Source organism: Rissa tridactyla, chromosome Z (assembly GCF_028500815.1).
Source record: "Rissa tridactyla isolate bRisTri1 chromosome Z, bRisTri1.patW.cur.20221130, whole genome shotgun sequence".
In the NCBI taxonomy this organism is placed as follows: Eukaryota; Metazoa; Chordata; class Aves; order Charadriiformes; family Laridae; genus Rissa; species Rissa tridactyla.
This window is the reverse complement of record NC_071497.1, coordinates 33,979,862-34,002,106: the sequence shown is the minus strand read 5'-3', so window position 1 is coordinate 34,002,106 and position 22,245 is coordinate 33,979,862. Positions and strand designations below refer to the sequence as shown.

Sequence of the window (22,245 nt, the reverse complement as noted above, 5' to 3'; positions counted from 1 at the left end):
AAATTCTGTCCTCAATATGTAGAAATGCTCTAATCAATGCAAGCTGCAAGGTCTCTTCCCACCCATCATTTAAAACCTAACAAAAAAATGCTTTAATATAAATCATCCTGAAGCATGAGCACATTACTGCACACATTTGCACACAGTAGCCATTGAAGTTCCATCCTCGCTCATGCTTCATATCTCCTGCACATTAGAAGCCACTAGTCAGTGCCTGGTGGATCAGAGAGCAAACGCTGTTGGCACATGAGGTCCCAGAGCAGGAGAGAGGCCAAAGCCCAGGGCTTACACATGAGTGACATCCAGGATTTGCTGCAGGGAGCGCGGGAGGTGAACCAGCTGTGTGAATGTACTCTTCAGGGTGTGAGACTTCACAAGCTGGACTGTACTAACACTCAGCAAAGGGTAATGACCTGGAAGTGCTTCTGTGATAGTTGAATGTCTGCCAACGAGGCAGTGAAAACTGGATTCCTAATATTCTTCTGATAAATGCTTGATTAGCCCGGTTTGTTGCAGTGGTATCCAGGAGTCAAACAAAACAGGGGATCCCAACTGCACTCAGCATTAGCACAAGTTAATAGAAACCTTCTGCCCTGATGAGACTGTAATTGCCACAGACGAGGCAGGTACAGCATATGAAAGGTCAGAGCAAACAGCAGTATAATGCTTTATTCTTCAAGCACCCCAGAAAGAGCTGTGTTTCTCCATTTCCCAGTGGCTCTCACGCCACAGAAGAAGAATAAAAAAAAGGAATGGAGAAGCGCTGCTGTTGGTATTGTTTCTATGCAGCTGTAGGAATACTGGTTCTCTAAAGAATTTAGGGTTCAGCAGGCTGGTGTTGCCGGTTGCATTTCCATGAGGAAATGGCCTCAAGTTGCACCAAGGGAGTTTTAGAGTGGGTATTAGGAAAAATTTGTTCACCAAAAGGGTTATCAAACATTGGAACAGGCTTCCCAGGAAAGTGGTTGATTCACCAACTCTGGAGGTATTTAGAAGAGGAGTAGAAGTGGTGCATAGCAACATGGTTCAGTGGTGGTTTTGGTAGTGTTAGGTTAATAGCTGGACTCAATGATCTTAAAGGTTCCTTCCAACCTAGACGATTCTATGATTCTATGTCAAGCATTTATGAAGAAGATATGCCAGATTTCACATAGGTAGAAGGGCATGGCTCTGTTCGTGCACACACATGCAAGTGAGAGGACAACATAATGTATTCAGAGTTGTGTGAGAGTGAGGGTGTTTGCGCACATGTCTCAATGTGAACATGGGAGGTGGTGCTTCAGCACCCGTGGAAGCCAATGCATGTTTGTGCGTTGTGTTGTGCTTTTCAGTGTTGGAGCACCAAGCTATGGCAGGTGGAGCAGGCTTCAGAGAACAAAACATTAATGGAGGAAGAGAAGGGGGAGCACAGAGAGGGAGAAACAAAGTGATCTCAGATATCGGGGTAAAGAGGAAAAGGAGGGAGGTCTAGAAAGACAGAGATTGTAGCAGGCATAAAGGGAGAGAAAAGAATAAGTAACAGGAACAAAAAGGAATAAGAGAGGAGAAAATTTACCACTCTCTCCTTCCCCTGTCTTTCTCATCACCTCTTGATCCTCTGCTGCTTCATCCACAAGAGAGAGAGAGGCAAGAAGATGGATAGATAAAGAGGAGAGGAGAATAAAAAAAATGAGAGGGAAGAAAAAAAGAAGGAAACAGGTTTGGAGGAGACCAGCAGGTAGTGGAAGGCTTTGTGGTAATTGGAGTGTTTTCAGCATGGACAGGTGCAAGGTGAAGGGGAGAGGGAGGAAAAGAAAGTGAGTGCAAGGAGGCAGGCAGAGGCCAGATCACTGAGGGATGACACAGGAGATTAGGACAGTGCCATGATGAAGTTACAGAAGGATAGTATGAGAAGGAGAGCAATAAAAGGACTTAAAAATGGGGAAGGTGGGAGATGGAACTGAGATCTAAAGCCCATCAGACAAGCATTTGCCTACTGAGTTGAGGGGAGGGAGTAGGTCTAGGGGAATGCAGTTCAGAAAAAAAGAGCAGGAGTAACCAAGAAAAACAGCTGAGACAAAACACCTCCTGGATGATATAAGAAGGGAGCACGCAGGGAGCAATGATTTGCCCTGCCTTAGTAATAGATGAACACTTGTTAGTGAAGGATAACTCTGACAACACAGTTAATAGATTCTGAAATTTTGCCTCCAGAAGGTATAAATCTTTGTGACTATTTCACCCAACTACTTGTGTGAAAAACATCTCTTGGTGATTTCCACTTTAAGCCCAGTGCTTTCTGAGATAGAGCACTTCTTTCACAGGGTTTTCCCAGAGATGGCCTCTGCCTCCCTGTCTAAGGTCTGCAATGCCTTGAATGGTTAAAAAGCCTGCTTTATTTCTCTCTCAACTGGAGTTATGCCTGACAAGATATGGCAGCTTTGCTTGAAAGACCTGGAAGGTGACGGTCTCCAACTGCCATGAATTAGAGCAGAGCATTTTAAGGTAAAATGTCAGTGTTCACAAGCAGTTGAGTTGTCCGTGCAGCACAGGCACAGAAAAAGCACTAGTCACAACAACCTCTGCAAACTAAACTATTCCTTCATCACTCAGGGCCTGCAGCGCAGCTTCACATCTCAGCCTTTACAGTTTATCCTTCATTTGCCTGCACAAATTAAAGCATCTCCCACTCTCAGAAATCTCCCCTCTGTTTGTGAGTTTTACCAAGTTCCCTCTTTACCTTAACTTAGCTAATGCGCAAGCTATCCAAGGTTGACTACAGAACTGTCAGAAAGGTGGCTTCAGTAAGACTGATACTTTCACTATCCCATTAAAGTTTCCTTCCTCGTCATCATTTTTATTAGCATTAGGTGTCTCATCCCCAGGGAAGCGCTGTGTGTGAATACCCAGATAGGAGTGAGCTGTAGCTGAGTTAATTGCTTCCCTAACAGCTGTCTGCTTGCAAAAGTGGTAAGTAGCAGACTAGTCATAACACACAGTGCTGCTGAGATCCCTGCCACCTTCACAGCTACATCAGCGCAGACCTAACAAGCAAATGTATGGGTAGCCCTGAGCAAGAAAACAGTGAGATGAGATTCATCCCCCCACGGTGCATGTAGACCAGCAGTGGAAGGGGGAGCAGTTGCCCCTAGGTGCAAACTCACTTGCCTAGTGGTAGTTAGCAAACAGTTGACAAGGCTGCGAAATGAACTCCCACAGTGGGTCCAGTGTCTTTCCGGAAGGTGGAAAGGACATGAGTGGCTCACCATGGAAAATGTGTTCATCACAGCCCTGCTGCAGGTGAACCCATTGCTGTCAAAGCCTACAAGCAATTCAGATACGGCTCTCCAGCAGTGAACTGCTTAGCTTTAGAGGGAAAAATCAGACATTCCAACCCAGTCCTGACTCCAAAAGTCAAGATCTGTCACTAGGATTGCCAATAGGACCGGGGAATGTGCCCTCAGCCAGAGTTACAGGGCGCACAGGCAACCCTTCATATGGGTCATGGTGTTTTTTTCACAGTCAACACCACGCAACTTTTACAATCTCAAGCTCCAGGGATAAAGTGCATCCATGTGCTAGAAATCTTTATAGTGAGCAGATTTGGTGCATCCCTGAAAGCTGCTTGTCCTCTTTTGCCTGAGACTCCTCACCTGAAGAGAGGAAGCCAGAAATTTTGCTCTGAGTCAGTATGTTCTTGGAGAGTAAAAGCACATGTGAAGGGACTTAATTAGCCCCTTCTTCCACAAATGAAGGGCAAAGGAAGAGTGAAAGCCTGTCAGTACATGCTTGCTGTTTGACCCTGGCATGTTGATACCTTCCTTGGCCAATTCATGTTAGATTCAATTAGGTATCTTCCCTAGTCCCAATGATTCACAAACATTTTGCTCCGCTTCCAGCTGAATTCCTTGTCACTGAGGCAGTACTTCAGCTGGTCTCTCTGGACTCTCCATCTGGATGCCTCAACAACAGCTTGTCATGGCCCAGTTTGAACATCAGCCTTCCTCTTCAGCCTTTCCCAAAGGCAGCACCCACTCCAGGGGTAGCACACACTTGCAGGGCAGGTGTGGCACAATCGCTCCTGCCATGTGCCCACAGAATGATTGGTATTGCCTCCTAGCTCAGCCTGCTTCCCCAGTTCCTTTCTCCCCATAACAAAGCAACTCTTTACCTCGAGTGTGGCAGTAAGGGTCACCATGCTAGCTGCCCTGCCACTGGTCTCCTCCTCTTCAGAGGGGAAATGCAGTCATTACCCTTACCTCTGAAGACCTTTCAGTTTAACTCAGATATGCGTTTGCAGGTATGTTAACGTCTTGCACCCGATTCCCTGGCCTGTTTGGAAATGTCAAAACATTGTAATTTGGGGTCAGTTTGTTTTCAAATTGCATCTGAGTATGTTACCATATGTCATGTTTGTACAAGCTCAGGACTTTAACAGGAGTGCATATGCCATGACTACAGCCAGCCACAGGCACCTTGTGATGCCGCGTGGCTGCATAATTCTGTTAGCCACAGTGCACCATGGGAAGCATAAGTTCAAGAAGGAAATATGAGCTCCATTGGATAAGAAGAGAGAACCGCAAGGTTATGGACCTGGACTGTTAACATCGTTCTAACAAACATTGCAACTTGGGAAAACCAGACACAAAGCAAAAATATTTTTGTAACTTTTACTTTTTTTTCCTTGGAAAATGTGGCAAAATTGAAATTTACCAGAAATATCACTATGATGAAACCCACATTTTCATCTTAAAATCATTTGTAAGGAGAATTTATATCTAACTTCAGCTTGGAGATGCCTCAGCCATGCCTTGTAGTCTTCACTTACAACCATGTTTAGTTTGCTGCTGCTTTTGAGAGTGCAAGATGACTCCCAGCCCCCCAAACACTCTTGTGTTTTGATTTTTTTTGTTTTCTCATCACTCTGCTCAAGGCTCCCTGACTCCAGTGAGCCCTGGAGTAGGGCTGCTGTTAGTAATCCTCCAAGACTGCCATTTCATTCCTCAAAATTTGCCATGGGCAACTTTGCCCACTTCAGATATCTTCTCTATGCAGGCAACTCATTCCTGAGCCTCTTTCTTCCAGACAAATCTGTTCCCTCCTCCCATATTTTAACAACTTCTGTAGAAGATAAGATAAATCACTTTCTCATCCTGAGCTACAGTATTGCCTCTGTTCTGCAGTGTGGGGAAACTCTTTTTTCTGATTATGGCTGTTCTCTCCACACTTCATTGTAACTGCCTGGAAATCAACAGCATTTCTATTTTGATCAAATCATTCATCCAGTCCTTCGGACTTGTTCATGCTGGATTGAGCGCACATAAAGAAGATTCCCTACCCAAGCTGCTCTCTGGGAGGCTGGATGGCACCAAGTAACCTGTGCTGCCTTTCACTCCTCTGCAGTTAAACAGGGCCCTCAGCATTTTGGACCCGTTGCCTACAGATTCTTTTCAGGCATTCCTCTTGCAAGCACATGCATACTGAACGCTTGAGGAGTGAACACGCATTAATCTCTACAGGATCATGATGTCTGTTTTTTTAACCTCTGTGGTTAAGAGTAGCACTCTGTCCCGGTGAACTTGGCCTGTTGGGTACTTCTGTAACAGCACCTGATGTTTTTCCTTTCTGTTACTGTGCCATTTCCACACTGGCAGGCTACTGGCATGGGAATAACTGCACACACAAAAAAATGATAGAAAAATTGATGTTGTGAGCTGACTTTTTTGTCATACTTAGTTGTTCCTATCAGACGGCAATAATAAATCTACTTGCCTTAGATTTATTCACTCAGAATACCGTCAGGCAATTCTATCACATGATGCTGTGCTTATTTCAAGGTTTGAATGGTTTCTGGTAAAGGTGTTAAAACCATATAGCATCCATTTCTCCTGCTGCAGATTAGTTCTCAGCCAAGAAACTGAAGTTCTTTCATCTCTGCGTGTTCTGACAGACTCACTCAGGTGAGCTCCGGGCAATAGCTAAAGCAGCTGCTTTTGGATGAGTGTTCTTTAAACAGAGGGTGGAGGGCTGAGCGAATTCCTCCCCCTGCTCCACGCTGCAGCTGGCCGCCCTGTGTCTTGCCTTCCCTCTCTCTCCTGCAGCCTCATACATTCCCCCAGAGGCAAGGGTGCGGGTGACTGGAAATGTGAAAAGTCACCTGATAGGATGCTGCCCGACTCCCTTCTCTCTGCGCAGCACTCTCCTTGCCTGGTGATAGTGGAAGCAACTCTGCAAGGCTTTGCTTTGCCCAGCAGACTGCAGAGTTTGCTGCAAATGCAAAACTGAAATCCATCTTTGTACCGCCTACTTAACATCCAGGGGGCTTCTTGCCTTCTCTTCCTTTCCCCAAACCTCTCTTCTCAAAAGGAAGCCCTATTCTGCTGCTATCAATGCATCCTGAGAGGTGGCTGTGTTGGTGTTACCCTGCTTTCTGTGTGTGGGCATTCGTGTTCACATCCTTGATTAAAGGTAGGCTCTCTTTGATACTAGTCTCTAAAATATTTTCTAGTCACTGTCTCTGCTTCTGTTTTCCTGGAATGAATTAAATGTAAATCTTCTGCCAGCTATTTCTAACTTGAAATCTGTAACATTTCAACAGTATTTTAAGACAGCTAAAGCAATACTACTTTTCACACATAAAACTCTTCATTTTGGTTTGATAATTAATTGATGAACTGTTTCTAGCAAAAAATGAATATGTAATAGAGTTCTAGTAATTTCATTTGGTGCTTGAATTTTGCAATTGCTTAAATAATGCAGACTAAAGATGTGCACGTTCTGTACTCACACCTTCAAAAGTGAGAACTTGGTATATTTTTGTTCACTGTTGTTTGTAATCTAAGGTTAGATATGTTGGAGTGATTTCCATGTACGTGTCTCAATGAGGCTCTGCAGGATTTTTGATTTTACAACACTACATCTTTTTTGAAAGTCTCATTTCTGCTGATGACCAAGACATGTATGAATTACAGTGCTTGTGTTAGCATGGCATAAGGGATTGTCTTAAAGCAGCACCAATGGGATGAGAATCTGTAACTGAAGTATAAAAATGAAAGGCCTAAATACCTGTCTGTTTCTGTTTTAAAGCATGTGTCTGTTAAGAAGCCAGTAGGAAAATTTCAAATGAAACTTGATTTTAGGCTCACCGGCTTTAGTCCTGAGACTGGTAAGAAACTCATGTTCCCACAGTAGGGACTTCTAGTCACAGTGCAATGGATGGTGGTGAGGAAATGCGAAAATGAAATTGCAATTTCCTTTTTAAATGGCACAATACCTGATGTACAAACATCCAGACTTTACAGACATTCATGTATCTTCTTCAGATGATGTTAAAAGGATGAAACAAAACATCAAGTCATGGAAGTTTTACTAGAATTTTCTTTCCATACATGTAAGTTACCAGTAACCAACATTTCAACATTTAATTGTGATAGTCCTCTGAATCTGAGCATGCTTTGTATTACCTTAGAGGCAGAAATGTAATTTTTTTCAAAAACCGGGGAAGGACTGTCTAAGCGTGAAACCAGTGCAGTACACTGAGACTAAGCATCTGTCTCCCTGTAGGACATCTGTGCAACTACAGGCCCTTGTGTTCACCAAAGGAAATGCAAATTGCGAATTTATGTCCTATGCTATGCCAGAGACAACACTGCTTGACACAAGCTCCTTCTACGTTTAAAATTTGCAGTCATAAAGGCTTATCATGATTGCTTTCCTGACGTGTTCTAGTGCAGTCTGGGACTAATGCAAAAACTTGTGACCATCTGTCTGAAAAACTATTTTTTCCTCAGTTGTATCAGCAATATCTTTGGCATCATCATATAGCTTTGATAACACAGCACTGCTCAATATGAGCAAGTTCTAAATCTTTGCCTTGTAAGGTATTTTGAATTTAAGTGCTGAATTGTAGTAGAACATTGAAATAACAAAGTTATTCAAGGAAAGTATTTCTCTGAGCTGATGTCGCCAGAGTCCACATGATTTAATCTTTCCTTTTGAAATCAAAGTCTGTAGCCTTTAGCACTATGAAAATAACCATTTCAGGTTTGGGCTGTATGTAACAGTTTAAGAGCATTATTCTTGACTCTGCAGTGAGGCAGCTCAGTGTCTGTCATATACCTTATTCCCGCTAAGCCGTCTGGTCTGTCCTGCATTGACTGGGGGTTACAGCTTGTTCCCAAAGAATGGCTCTGTATTACAAAGATGCATTCTGTTCTGTAAGAAATTTTAATATTTCCACTTTTTTTTCCCTCATAGAACTTAATAAATGAACTTCCTTCAGAGCAAAAATTGTACTATCTAAAGAGCTGAAATAGTGAACATGAGGATAAAATGTAGTCATAGTTTTTAAGACTAGGAAGCATCATTATAATCATGTAATTAAAGTCCCAGACATAGATTTTGATCAAGTAGTTGCAGCCTAAAGGTTTTAATTTCTGAGAAAGTAGCTATGCTTTTCATAAACTCTCAGTTTTACCATAAAAAATCCCAAAGATGAAATCCACCACATTTCTACTTTTTCTACCTCACACCACCTTATTCTACTTTGGTCTGATATTGGGGCGGGCCAAATGGAGGCCCATAGGGTAGATCCAGCTTAGGAGACATTTCCATTCAGTCCATTACCTTACACTTTCAGGAGACATGGAGCAGCGGTCAACGTCCTACAGGAAAATGCTTTCAAGTGTCAGCATTCTGGCGGCCCTCTTCTCTCTGTGCTCCTGTGTCTTGATATATGGACACAAGCATGGACTAGTATGTTATGCAGCACCTTCTTTCCCTCTTCCTTACCACTTACATAGCTGTTCTTTATCTTTACAACGCAGATACCACAGCCTGTGAATCAGAGGAACGTTTATTTCACAAACTCTTCTCCCAGTACAACCAGTTCATCAGGCCAGTGGAAAATGTGTCTGATCCTGTCACAGTGTATTTTGAACTGGCCATTACCCAGCTTACAAATGTGGTAAGACTCATTACAGAATACTGCTGAGATTTGGGGATGGTTGCAAATTACGAACAGGCCAATTGCTAAAGCAGCAGATGTAACTGTCGTGGTTGCACCTGCAACTCTCATAGCTGACGTAGTCATGTGTGCATACGTGTGCATACTGAGACCTTTGCTGTTCTTCCTGTCAGCACAGTTGTTCCAGTTGCTCGAATACACAGATTCATCTACTTGCTCTGTGGTATCAAATCCCTCTGCTCCGGGCAGCAGCAGCTCCAGTGGCACCCAGAGCAGTAGTACCAAATGTTCAAGTCCATTCTCCACAGGGCTAGCCCACTCCAGAGACACCTGATTGAGCTGGGGAAGAATGTTCTGCGTTCTGGGGTGCACTGTATGCAAGGGTGAGTGTGTCTGAGGTGGAGACCTGCTGGGCAGGGCAGAGGAACTGTGGAAGAAGCAAAACCTGACCTTAACCCTTGCTGAAGTCTGCTCCGTGAAGCAAATTATCCACAAAACAGAGGCTCAGTTTTGATTCTGAGGTACCTAGTGAGCCCATGATGAAGTGACAGGCAAAGACTGAGGAGCAATATTCAACAGCAGCCAGGGAGATAAGTTATCTTGAGAGTATAAATGAAAGCATTGGAAGTCCTCGTGGTAAAGGCATTTGTCAACTTTTGGAGTTCCTTAGTCAAAGTATTTTGTTTCCATGTTACAGGTGGTTTGGTAGGTTTCAGCAGTTCTGTCTCACATTGCAGCCCCTGGCTCCCAGTGCTGTCTTTGGAGAAAAAAAGGAGCATCATAAGTGAATCAGTTGAATTTTCTCAAGAAACAGTCATGATTTTTACAAGAACTTAGGTAGTTTAACCCATAGGTAGGAACCCTACAGGCCTTTCAAAATGATCTTTGTGCTTGATCTTTAGTACGCAATGTTGAAAATTCATCTATAACATTTTTTACCCTTGGCTTGTAAAAGTCTTAAATTTTTCAAGTCCACATGCTTAAAACCAGAGAACTACCCAAAGCAATATTGTTGCAGATATTTTCATCGTGAATGTCAGCCTGAATTCATAGATATATGTAACATGAGTCTTTTGTGAACACTTTTAGGCTGAAGGCTCATTAGAACAGGATCCAAGCTTTTATTTTTGTGTCTCTCACGGCACCTTCCTGATTCATTGATGATTGACGATAACCATAATTGACAGTAAAAAGAAGGTGTCAGTATGACAGTGACCTAATCTAGTGCTGGTGAGTGCATCTGCTCTAGAGGTTTGTATAGAAATGCAAGAACACTGTGGTACAGATGCCATTTTCCTTGAATCTTGACCAGTGCTGTATTGTGTAAAGAGAGTATTATAAACACTGAATCCAACAAAACACATAGCCACCATCAGAACGTTATTTCTCTGGTACTGGTTAGAGCAATTTTAAGTTTTGTGTTCTCCAGGTACTCAGGCTTCTGGCAGAACAGTACAGCTCTTTGTATGTCTCATATTGGTGGGGCATAATTTTTCAGTAGATCTTTAAAAATTTTTCGGTAGAAAAATGCACGTGACCATGCACAATATGTAAGCCCCCTGAAAACAGACAGAAAAAATCTGGTGTCAGCTAACGTGGAATTCTAGTTTCCATTTTTAGCAGAGTAAGTTTGTTGCCATCTCAGGTTACTGTAACTGATTTATGGAGTGAAGATATGCATGTCTGTGTTTCTTTCTAGGATGAAGTAAATCAGATTATGGAAACAAATTTGTGGCTAAGACATGTAAGTGACTGCCTTGCATTTCTCATGCATTTTTCATTGGTATGATAAAGAGTGTGTTACCTTGTAAGCTACATCTATAGAATAAGTGCTTGTTTTGTGACAAGGATTTTAAACATATGAATAAGGAGAAGCTCCATTAACCATAGCCAAATTTGAAAAAGTAATTTCTTTATTCTTATTTCCATGAAGTTACATCTCCCATCTTTTATTCTTATTTCCATAAAGTTACATCTCCCATCTTTCCTGTGTGGTATATTCTTCTCCAATTTCAAGATCATTAGTCTATCTGATAAATCTAGCTGGATGTACCCGTTAAAGAGTGATTAAATGTGCACCTCTGCAGTCCTAGGTCATTTCCATATTGAAGATTCCAACCAAAATATTTATTAGCAAGAGGAACATGCCTCCATTTTTCCTGATGGTTTTAGCAATTATACATAGACAAAGACCTTTACAGGACATAAAGTGCTGAGAAAAATAAGCCAACTTCCACAAAACCAGTTTCTTTCAGACATTGATTTCTGTAAAAGACACTGTATTTATGATCAAGATCTTTGGGATAGGCTGCGAGAGCATGGAGCATGGTCCCATGATAGGGCACTAGACAGCAATACAAGAGAGCTGTTGGGCATCCCTTGCTGCTCCTGATGTGGTAATTTGCTACCCCTGTGGAATCAATAAAGTCCCCTGGCAGCAACTGCCTCTTAGTGTATACATGTACCTCCTTCCTCATTAGAATCATAGAATCACAGAATTGTAGAGGTTGGAAAGGATGTTCGGAGATCATCTAGTCCAACCCCCCTGCCAAAGCAGGTTCTCCCAGAGCAGGCTGGACAGGAACGCGTCCAGGTGGGTTTTGAATATCTCCAGAGAAGGAGACTCCACCGCCTCTCTGGGCAGCCTGTTTCAGTGCTCTGCCACCCTCAAAGTAAAGAAGTTTTTCCTCACGTTCAGATGGAATTTCCTGTGTTTCAGCTTGTGCCCACTGGGCACCACTGAAAAGAGTCTGGCCCCATCTGCTTGACACTCACCCTTTAGATATTTATAAGCATTGATGAGATCCCTCTCAGTCTTCTCTTCTCCAGGTTAAACAGACCCAGGTCTCTCAGCCTTTCCTCATAACAGAGGTGCTCCATTCCCTTGATCATCTTTGTAGCCCTCCACTGGACTCTGTCCAGTAGTTCCCTGTCCTTCTTGAACAGGGAGACCCAGCACTGGACACAGTACTCTGCATGTGGCCTGACCAGGGCAGAGTAGAGCGGGAGGAGTCCACCAGGACTTCCAAGTCTCTGCAGAGCTGCTTTCCAGCAGTCAGCCCCTAACCTGTACCTGTCTATGGGGTTATTCCTCCCTAGGTGCAGGACTCTACACTTGCCCACGTTGAATTTCATAAGGTTCCTCTCCGCCCAACTGTCCAGCCTGTCCAGGTCTTTCTGTATGGTGGCACAGCCATCTGGTGTGTCAACCACTCCTCCCAGTTTTATATCACCAACAAACTTGGTGAGGTTACACTCTGTCCCCCCATCCAGGTCGTTGATGAACGTAGTGAACAAGACTGGGCCCAGTACTGACTGCTGGCTACCACTGCTAGTTACATTCCTACAACTAGACTCTGTGCCGCTGATCACAATGCTCTGAGCTCTGCCATTCAGCCAGTTCGCAATACACCTCACTCTCCACTCATCTAACTCACCCTTCCTAAGCTTCCCTATGAGGATGTTACGGGAGACTATGTCAAAAGCCTTGCTGAAGTCAAGGTAGACAATGTCCACTGCTCTCCCCTCATCTGCCCAGCCAGTCATTCCATCATAGAAGGCTACCAGACTGGTCAAGCATTATTTCCCCTTAGTGAATCCATGCTGACCACTCCCGATAACCTTCTTTTCCTCCACATGCTTAGAGATGACATCCAGCATGATCTGTTCCATCACCTTTCCAGGGATGCAGGTAAGGCTGACTGGCCTGTAGTTTCCTGGGTCCTCCTTCTTGCCCTTTTTGAAAACTGGAGTGACATTAGCTTTTCTTCAGTCCTCAGGCACCTCTCCTGTTCTCCATGACCTTTCAAAAATGTTGCAGAGCAGCTTCACAATAACATCTGCCAGCTCCCTCAGCACTCGAGGGTACATCCCATGAGGGCCCATGGATTTGTGGGTGTCAAGTTTGCCTAAATGATCCCTGACCCGGATCCTCCTAGATCGAGGGAGGGTGTTCATTACTCCAGGCTGTCTCTCTTACCTCCAGGGTCTGGAGTTCCTGAGTGCTGGCCTTAGCAGTAAAGACTGAAGCACAGAAGGCATTCAGTAACTGCCTTCTCTGCATCCTCCATCACCAGGGCACCTACCTCATTCAGCAGCAGGCCTACATTTTCCTTTTGCTACTGATGTACTTGAAGAAGCCCTTCTTCTTGTCCTTGACCTCATTTGATAAGTCCAAGCAAACCCTAGCCTTCCTCGTTGCATCCCTGCATACTCTGACGATGCTCCTATACTTCCCCCAAGCAGCCAGTCCCTTTTTCCACATTCTGTAAACTTCCTTCTTCCCTCTGAGTTTTTTGAGAAGCTCCTTGTTCATCCGTGCAGGTCTCCTGCCTCCTTTGCCTGATTTCTTGCTCGTAGGGATGCACCAATCTCGAGCTTGGAGGAAGCGGTCGTTAAATATTAACCAGCTCTCTTGTGCCCCCCTACCTTCTAGGGCCTTAACCCATGGGATTCCTCCAAGCATGTCTTTGAAGAGTCAAAAGTCAGCTCTCCTGAAGTCTGGGATTGTAATTCTACTTTTTGCCCTGCTTTCTTCCACACAGCATCCTGAGCTCCACCATCTCATGGTGGCTGCAGCTAAGGCTATCCCCCTTCACATCCCCAACTAGTCCTTCTTTGTTTGTCAGCACAAGGCCTCATTGATTTCCTGATCTGGTGGTCTGTACTAAACACCCACAACAGTGTCTCCCATATTACCCTGCCCTTTAATTCCAACGCATAAACTCTCAGCACGTTCTTCATCCACCTTTAGGCAGAGCTCAATATGTTCCAGTTGCTCTCTCACATAGAGAGCAACTCCTCCACCTCACCTTGCTGGCCTGTCTTTCCTAAAAAGTATATAGCCATCCATGACAGCATTCCAGTCATGTGAACTATCCCACCATGTCTCTGTAATTGCAATGAGATCATGGTCCTGCGACTGCACACAGATCTCTCGTTCTTCCTGTTATTCCCCTTGGTGTGTGCGTTGGTGTACAGGCATTTCAGAGAGGTAGTTGAACACACAGATTTCCCTGGAGGGGAGCAAGAAGATCCACAGGAGCCATTCACACCCTTGAGGTCGTTGGCCTTCTGGATGTCATCTTGGGAGTCAGCTAAGAAACATCTGTCACTGCTCTGGTTGGCCTGGCTTATTCCCCAGTTGGCTAAGTTGGCATGAGCATTGCCACCCTGCACCCCACCCCCCAAGTCCTCCAGTTTGAAGCCTGCTTCACCAAGTTGGCCAGCCTGCTGCCAAAGATTCCCTTGCCCCTTCTAGACAGGTTGATCCCATCCCTCCTGGTTTTGTGGTCACCAGGGTCCAAGGTGCCTCATTCTCAGTACATGGGATGTACTCATTGTACACTACAGGAACATGGTAATGAAACCGCCTATCTATCTCTGCCTCTGCTCCTCTGATACTGGGCAACCTTTTAATCATTTCTTACAACTCAGCCACCTGATGTAACAGATCATCAACCTGTGCACACCCTGTGCAAGTACGTACCTTTCTGCCAGGAGAAGGAGAAGGGTCTGGGCTCTCACTGCAACCTACCACCTGCACTGAAGTCTCCCTCCTTACCAGTTCCATCTGGGTGGATGCATCACACATCTGAGGGGCTTTTTCCATAGGAGCACTGAGGAGACTCCATAGGTTTAACTCTAAGACAAGTGACAAGCATTTTGGCAGAGACCTTGAGCACTTCCCTGGGCTGTGGGCCCACAATCAGGGTGCAGAGCCCTTCTGCGCAAACTGCCATGCCATGTCCTGACTGACTCGCCAGCACTCCTGGGTGTTCGAGCTCCCTAGAGGTGTTTAAATCTCCCACGGTTGCTTCCAGGAACACCCACTCCACCAAGTCAGCCTTGCTCGAGAGAGATGCCGGCTCCTGGTGGGGCACTCTGCTTTTTTTCGGGTTTCCCTGGCTCTGGGAACCCCCTGTCCTCCTCAATCTAGCACCCAGCCACAGAACTTACTGTGCCCACTGCTGTGTTCCTTGCAGACTGAGTGATTTGGATCCTGGTCTCCTTTGATGCTGGCCTCCTTTATCCTGTGAGGTGCTCTCTCATGACAGCAGCAGCAAGGCCTTTATTTCCTCTCTGCAGTGGGGAGGTAACCTTGCACAGGTAGGGGGCTATACTGATGTAGTAAGACAGACATCTCAGCATGTCAGCAATGAATAAGAGTTGGCATCCCATCCCCTCACAGAGGAGGGAATAGCAAATCAACAGGAACAATATTCATATGTGTCCAGTGTTACTCCAGGTCATGGCCTTGTTGTCTTTCAGTCCATTGTCCCCTTCTACGTGTGCTGCACTTTCAGTCTTTATCATAGCCTGCCATTTTACAGGAATATCCGAGAAGCAGATATTTACTGATAGTTCAAGGTTTTAAAATCCTTATCCATTCTTCTTTCAGATTTGGAATGACTACAAATTGCGATGGGATCCCAGAGAATACAATGGCATTGAATTTGTTCGGGTACCAGCAGATAAAATTTGGAAACCAGATATTGTCTTGTATAATAAGTATGAGTAATACTTTTCTATTTTACCCTTTCTTTCAAAAGTATCATCTTGCAGTGTCCATGAAAGACATTTTTCTTTCATGGTAATTTTCTTTGCCTCATTTGTGTTTTTAGTGCTGTGGGAGATTTTCAAGTTGAAGGCAAGACCAAAGCCCTCCTTCGCTATGATGGAATGATCACCTGGACACCACCAGCTATTTTTAAAAGCTCCTGTCCTATGGATATTACCTTTTTCCCATTTGATCATCAGAACTGTTCACTGAAATTTGGCTCATGGACCTATGACAAAGCCAAAATTGATCTTCTGATCATTGGATCCAAAGTAGATATGAATGACTTTTGGGAAAACAGTGAATGGGAAATAGTTGATGCTTCTGGCTACAAACATGACATCAAATATAACTGCTGTGAAGAAATCTACACAGACATAACATATTCCTTTTACATTCGAAGGTTGCCAATGTTTTACACCATAAATCTGATAATTCCCTGCCTCTTCATTTCATTCCTGACTGTGTTAGTCTTTTACCTGCCATCTGACTGTGGTGAGAAAGTGACTCTTTGCATTTCTGTGCTCCTTTCTTTGACTGTATTTTTACTGGTGATCACAGAAACAATCCCATCCACCTCTTTAGTAATTCCCCTCGTAGGTGAATATTTACTCTTCACTATGATATTTGTGACTCTGTCAATTGTCATCACAGTGTTTGTCCTGAATATACATTACAGGACTCCAACCACACACACAATGCCCAAATGGGTAAAAACCGTCTTTCTTAGCCTGCTCCCCAAAGTCCTATTGATGCAGAGACCGCTAGAACTGCAGAAAAAAAATGCCTCCAGAAAATCCAAGACAGGATCAGCTGATACATCAGGCAAGTCAAAGCACAGCAAGCACAAAGGTACCAAATTACACAAAGAGCAGCGATGCAGTCACTGTGATAAGGCAACTGAACTCACTACCACCAAAAGAAGACAACTGAGCCATCAGTCACTGAAATGGATGGCAGAGCACATGGAGTACTCCCCAGAAGTGAAGGACGTCATTAGCAGCGTTCAATTTATCGCAGAGAACATGAGGTCTCAAAATGAAACCAAAGAGGTAAGGCAGATAACCCCTCAGCTGGGCATGGGGCCACACTTCGAGCAAGTGAAAACATGATCTAGGATGGATGGCCAGAGGAACTGGAGTTGTGTCTAGAGAAGAAAATTTTGAGACCTGTGAATGGGTCTCAAAGGGAGGAGATAAATCATCCATTGGGGATGGAACAAGAAAAGTGATCTCATCTGTTCTTCCTCTATCTCCAGTGGATAATTTAAGCAGCAAGACAGTTTTAGATTAGACATGAGGCTCACCCTCCAAAGGAAAAGAAGACAAGTGTCAGGCTGAGGAATGAACTTTGATAAGCAGTGGTTCAGGTAGAGTTGATCCTGCCATGGGGCAGAGGATAAACTAGTCGAGACCTTTCAAGGTCTCTTACAACCCTTCTTCTGTAGATCCTCAGAAGCAACCCTCTTCCACTGCTCACCAACTGCTCAGCCCTGGTAAGCAGAGACATCTCGATACTAAGGACGCTGTTTGCCAATCAGGGTGCTTTTCTGTGTTAGTAATGGAACAAGAAAATTTGGGAACTGCATTTTAAAGAACAGGGCTTGTCTAGCAGCACAGTAAGTTCACCTGGAGAAGAGTCATTCTTGGACAGTGATAAATCTGGTAAAGATATTTCTTTCAGAATATTGTTGTCTATACTTTGTTTCAGTCTGGTGTGTTCTGTTTCTTTTTTTTTTACAGTGATTTGACTAATTGTGTCTTCAGCAATACAGTATTTTCAGGCATGACAAACATATATTGAAATAAAAGTTGAGTTTTGGGGGAAGACAGCTGAATAAAAACAGATTAAAAAAGGGGGGGGGGTTAAAAATGAGACTTAGCATTTGAACTAACGGATTTGCTTGTATGAGGTAATAAAAATTTCATCCTGGCTGGGATTACTGTCATAGAAAATGATGCATGTTGGAATTTAGAGAATTCTGGGGCCATGTCCTCAGGTGTAAACACAAGCAACTAAAAGCAGCTCCAAGAAAGATTATCTGAAATCCCCCCACACCCAGGCCTCTCTGACACTTCAAGATGTTCTCTAAAAGTGTTTAGAACCTAATGAAATATTTATCTTTGACCTGTCATGAAATGTTTGCTTTAGGTTTTGAAGTTTTTTAGGTGCTCTATGATGGAAAAATTCATTTAAAAATTAAATACTGTTGTATTTTTATTGAAAAACTAGTACTTTTAGAGGGAAACATTGAGAGCCATTCTTTCTATCAGAATATTTTGTCAAAATCAGCACAAATTCATGCTGCAATCCCATTCGTGCAATCCCCAAATTACTTTTTTTTCCCCTTATTTATGTCCTATAGAAGAAGTTGCATCTGAAAACGAAGTCCATAACTTTCTGAATAAAGGGTTACAATTAAGGCCCCGTGACTGAATTCATGGGATGAGCGGATAATACATGCCAGCCCAAAGCAAAATACAGGAATCTATCAGCACAGAGGAGGATGGGGATTGAGTGGAGCCTTACTTCGTAACTGTGCCCTTCACGTTTTGCTTGACCCCAACATTTTAGCCCTGCTGTCACTGACACACCAGCTGCCCAAAACATATCCATGTACCGTATTCAGCTGATTTCTCCAATGCACTCCAAAAAAGAAGAGGCTTTGTATGAAGCAGTTTGAATAACATGCTGCCTTGATTATAGAGCTTATTCCATTGCCAGTTTTGCTGATTTGCATTTTGCAAATCTCTCCCGCCACATGAAATTGTATTCTTAGTCTGGAGTGTGCGTCAGCAGCTCTGTATCTTACCTTTCAAAGCATACTAGGGATGGGAAGCAGGATTTTTAATTTGAGAAATTTTTCTAGGGCAGTCACTGAGGAAATGATTCTGCCGGCAGCTTCTGCCAGATATACAAAGCCATATGGGTGTTATTATGCACTAGTCCTGTATAAATAAAATCCCTTTAAAAATTGTGGAAACATTTAAAGAAGCTGGAGTTCTTGCTGCGGTTTTGGTTTTTTGGTGGGTTTTTTGGGGTTTTTGGTTTGTTTGTTTGTTTGTTTTTTCACAGAAAGCACAGCAGCAGCCTCTTGGAGGAAAATACCAAGAAGTTGTGAAAACAAGTGGAAGATCCCTCAGCAGATAGCTCTTAACCAGTCACTAGTTTTTTATGAGTGAATGTTTTGATGCAGCGGTCCTTGTAGGTAGCTACAGTTTAAAGGACAGCAACTTCATTGAATGTGGTTCTAAGATGTATCTCTCAGACATAAAAGATCCACCCTGGCCTGCTTAGCACACGACACCGTGGTTTGCTCAGTCAGGGCCCTTGCTTTGCTGAAGTCCATGTGTCCAGCTGTCCAGTTTGCTGAAATCAGTATGGCTTGATTAGAGTGACGCTGTGGCAAATCAGGCCAGAATAGCGAACTGTTTCTTGTGTGGGCTGTTAGGATAAATCCTTTGACAGGGTCTAGTGATGTGCAGCTATGATGATTCTGCCTGCTGTTAAACTGCCCCACTCAGCATCCACCACGTGATGGGGTCCTATTTGTTAATGTCAGCGTCACAGCCATAGCTTGCCAACAGATTTGAATATTTAGAAAAATTCAGCAGACTAGGGCAGTGTTGAATGTTCTCAGCCAAAAGTGCTAAATACTATTAGAAAATCAGCCCCCTCTAAAGACACTTGAAATCTGCAGCAACTATAAGCACAACAAGCAACATTCTTGACTGCAAGTGTGTTCTTCCTCATGTTCAAAAGCACAAGGGACGTTTCTACTGCATAATGTCAACTCACGGTTGCACGTTACATTACATGTACTTTATCCTTTTCTTTTTTTTTGTCTTACAGGTGGAAGATGATTGGAAATACGTAGCTATGGTGATAGACAGAGTATTTCTCTGGGTATTTATAATCCTTTGTGTGTTTGGGACAGCAGGGCTCTTTATCCAGCCACTAATAGCAGATACATAACTTGATCCACAGTTTTTTATGCACTTTTGTTCTTGTTTCCTTTTCGGTTTGGAACTGTCCCCTATATTTCTGTCCTTTTACATAACCCTTCTGCTCATCGTCCCCTCAGCACCCAGGCACAGAGAAAAGGAGAAAGAGAGGGAAGGGTCCTCTAGGAAAGCAAACAACCCAAAATGGAATGAGAAGAGGACTGAAAATAGGAGATGAGCATGTGGTATTTCTAGAGCAGAATGCCTGGGATTTTTAGAGTGCCTTCCTGTCCTTCCCCTCAGTGAGATCAGCAATAACAATCACACTCAAGATCACAGGAGCAGATTGAAGTTATTGAGCTTTTCCCTTGGTTTCAGTACAGGGGGCTACTGGGACAGTTCAGGCACTTCTGAGTGCATTGCCCAGAGAGGACTCTACCTGGCTTCATTTTTCTCTCCTGGTCAGAACTCTTGCTCACCTTTGAGTTAATTTACATTTCCTCTCTATTTCTCTCCTTGTACAACAGCTAGTCTTTGGTACAGTACTTACATGAGGTAACACAGTCCTACTGACTGGACCAATGCTTTTTGTAGTGGTCCTGTGTCAGGGCAACCAATAATCAAAATAAAAGTACAATCAAACCAATCCATTGACCCTGTAACATTTTCAATACAATCTAAAATAAGCAGACCTCATCTTCTGCAATATATGTACACAAATGAGGGTCCCAGATCAACAAAGCACATGTTTACATTTATGTTTGAAGTCAGACAGGTCTTAAACACTTAATCATAGTCGAAGACAAACTGAGTAAGTATTTTGCACTGCATGTAGCCCTGCTGACATCATTTGAAGCATCCTAGAGTCACCAAAGAGGAATAACCTGGATGCACTATGGAAAACCAGAAAAGACCTGAACTATCTCTGGTTACCATGGAAGGCACCCACATTTGAAACCTACATGCTTCTACGACATTTAAAAGCTAGTTCATCTGCCACTTAATTTGCAGGTGACCAAAGTCTCCTTTACTTCCTGATACTGAATATCAAGACCTTGGTGAGCTCCAGTAGGATTTGCAAGGCACATTTCTCTTGTCAGGTTAACAGTGATCCCTGTCCACAGGTTCTGCTCTGAAAACTCTTACTTGCTCATGCTGAGACATAAGCCTAACAGGGAAGGGGTTTTCTGTCTCATCACAGGCAGAATTGGCTTGACAGGATTGGGTTGATCTGAGTTTTTCTGTGTTTTTAAAACTCAAGACCAACGTGGGTTACACACATCCCAGCAGGAGAAGACTGGCAATCATGAATCCAGTGTAAAGCCAGGCACCTTGGTACAATCAGCTCTGCAGTAATTTTCTGAGCTGACTCCTCATGGGTCAGTGCTGTGTATGCAAAGCTGTCGCTGTAGGAACACTTCCTTTGGGGCTGAGGTTGCTGCTGTGTAGCCAGGTTCCCAGTGGTAGTGCGCTTAATGCCGAAACACTTTGTAAATGTGCACCTGATGTGGTTTCTATACTATGTGGACAGTTTCCCTCATGTCCCTTCTCTGTTTAGATTCCTGTTGGTTTAGTGCTCAAGGATCCTTCTCTAAAAGGCACCATTCCAATTAAAGCCAATGGCTTCAAGAGTATAAAGCCCTTGTAGAAGTCCTATAGGAGGCTCTAAATTTAATTGTACAGTGTCAGTACAGTGTTTTCAATGTCTGCCATGTGTCAGTCTCTGCTTTGAGCATCACCAATCCATGGAAAGTATGACACTCTGTTTCTGACTGGCCTTTTACTCTTTTTGATGCTCCATAATAAAGAGAATAGGACTGAATAAATTTATACGTTGGAGATAAAGGTGGAATGACAAGAATATAACTGTCTTAATCCAGTAGTTGAAATATGTAATGTCATGTTTTTCTAGAAGAAAACCATATTTTCTGTAATTGCCCTGGATGTTGCATAATTATGTAGTGACTGACCGACAGATGTATGAACAAGCATGGATTGTTTTGTCAGCCTGTCAATTAAATATCATTCCTGGGATATACTTTCTTGAAGAATTCCTGATTATTAAAAAATTCCCTGCTGTACAATGTGTTTAGAGATGCTACTAAATTACATTGGCTATGCTGGCTCTTTAAGCAGAAAAGAGGGGAGGGGAAAGAAAGGGAATTTGAAGAGGAGAGCTGCATTCTGAGCCTGAAAGTTTCATTTCTACAGGAAAGACATCTGACTGCCAGCATTCACTGTTGCAGTCTATGACCATACAAACAATCAAAATATTGTGGCTGAAGGTGCACTGCATTATAGAATCATGGAATGATTTGGGTTGGAAGGGACCTTAAAGATCATCTAGTTTCAACCCACCTGCCATGGGCAGGGACACCTCCCACTGGACCAGGTTCCTCAAAGCCCCATTCAGCCTGGCCTTGAACACTTCCAGGGATGGGGCATCCATAACTTTACTTCGCAACCTGTTCCAGTGCCTCACCACTCTCACAGTAAAGAATTTCTTTCTAATATCCAATCTAAATCTACCTTCTTTCAGTTTGAAACCGTTACCCCTCGTCCTGCCATTACACTCTCTGACAAAGAGTCCCTCCCCATTCTCCCTGAGGGCCCCCTTTAGGTACTGGAAGGCCACTATAAGGTCTCTCTGGAGCCTTCTCTTCTCCAGGCTGAACAACCTCAACTCTCTCAGCGTGTCTTCATAGCACAGGTGCTCCAGCTCTCTCATCATCTTCGTGTTCCTCTACTGGACCCATTCCAACAGGTCCATGTTCTTCTTGTACTGAGGACTCCAGAGC

General features: G+C 43.6%; 1 protein-coding gene across 1 annotated transcript; it reads left to right on the top strand.

Moving 5' to 3' along the window:
• The first annotated feature begins 6,144 nt into the window (after positions 1 to 6,144).
• CHRNA6 (cholinergic receptor nicotinic alpha 6 subunit) lies at positions 6,145 to 21,415 on the top strand. Its single transcript, XM_054186673.1, is given in 9 exon segments — positions 6,145 to 6,172; positions 6,175 to 6,239; positions 6,242 to 6,300; positions 6,302 to 6,447; positions 8,805 to 8,944; positions 10,644 to 10,688; positions 15,345 to 15,454; positions 15,568 to 16,555; positions 19,356 to 21,415. Coding segments are annotated over 9 exon segments (1,704 nt in total). The 3' UTR covers positions 19,479 to 21,415.
• Positions 21,416 to 22,245: the final 830 nt, after the last annotated feature.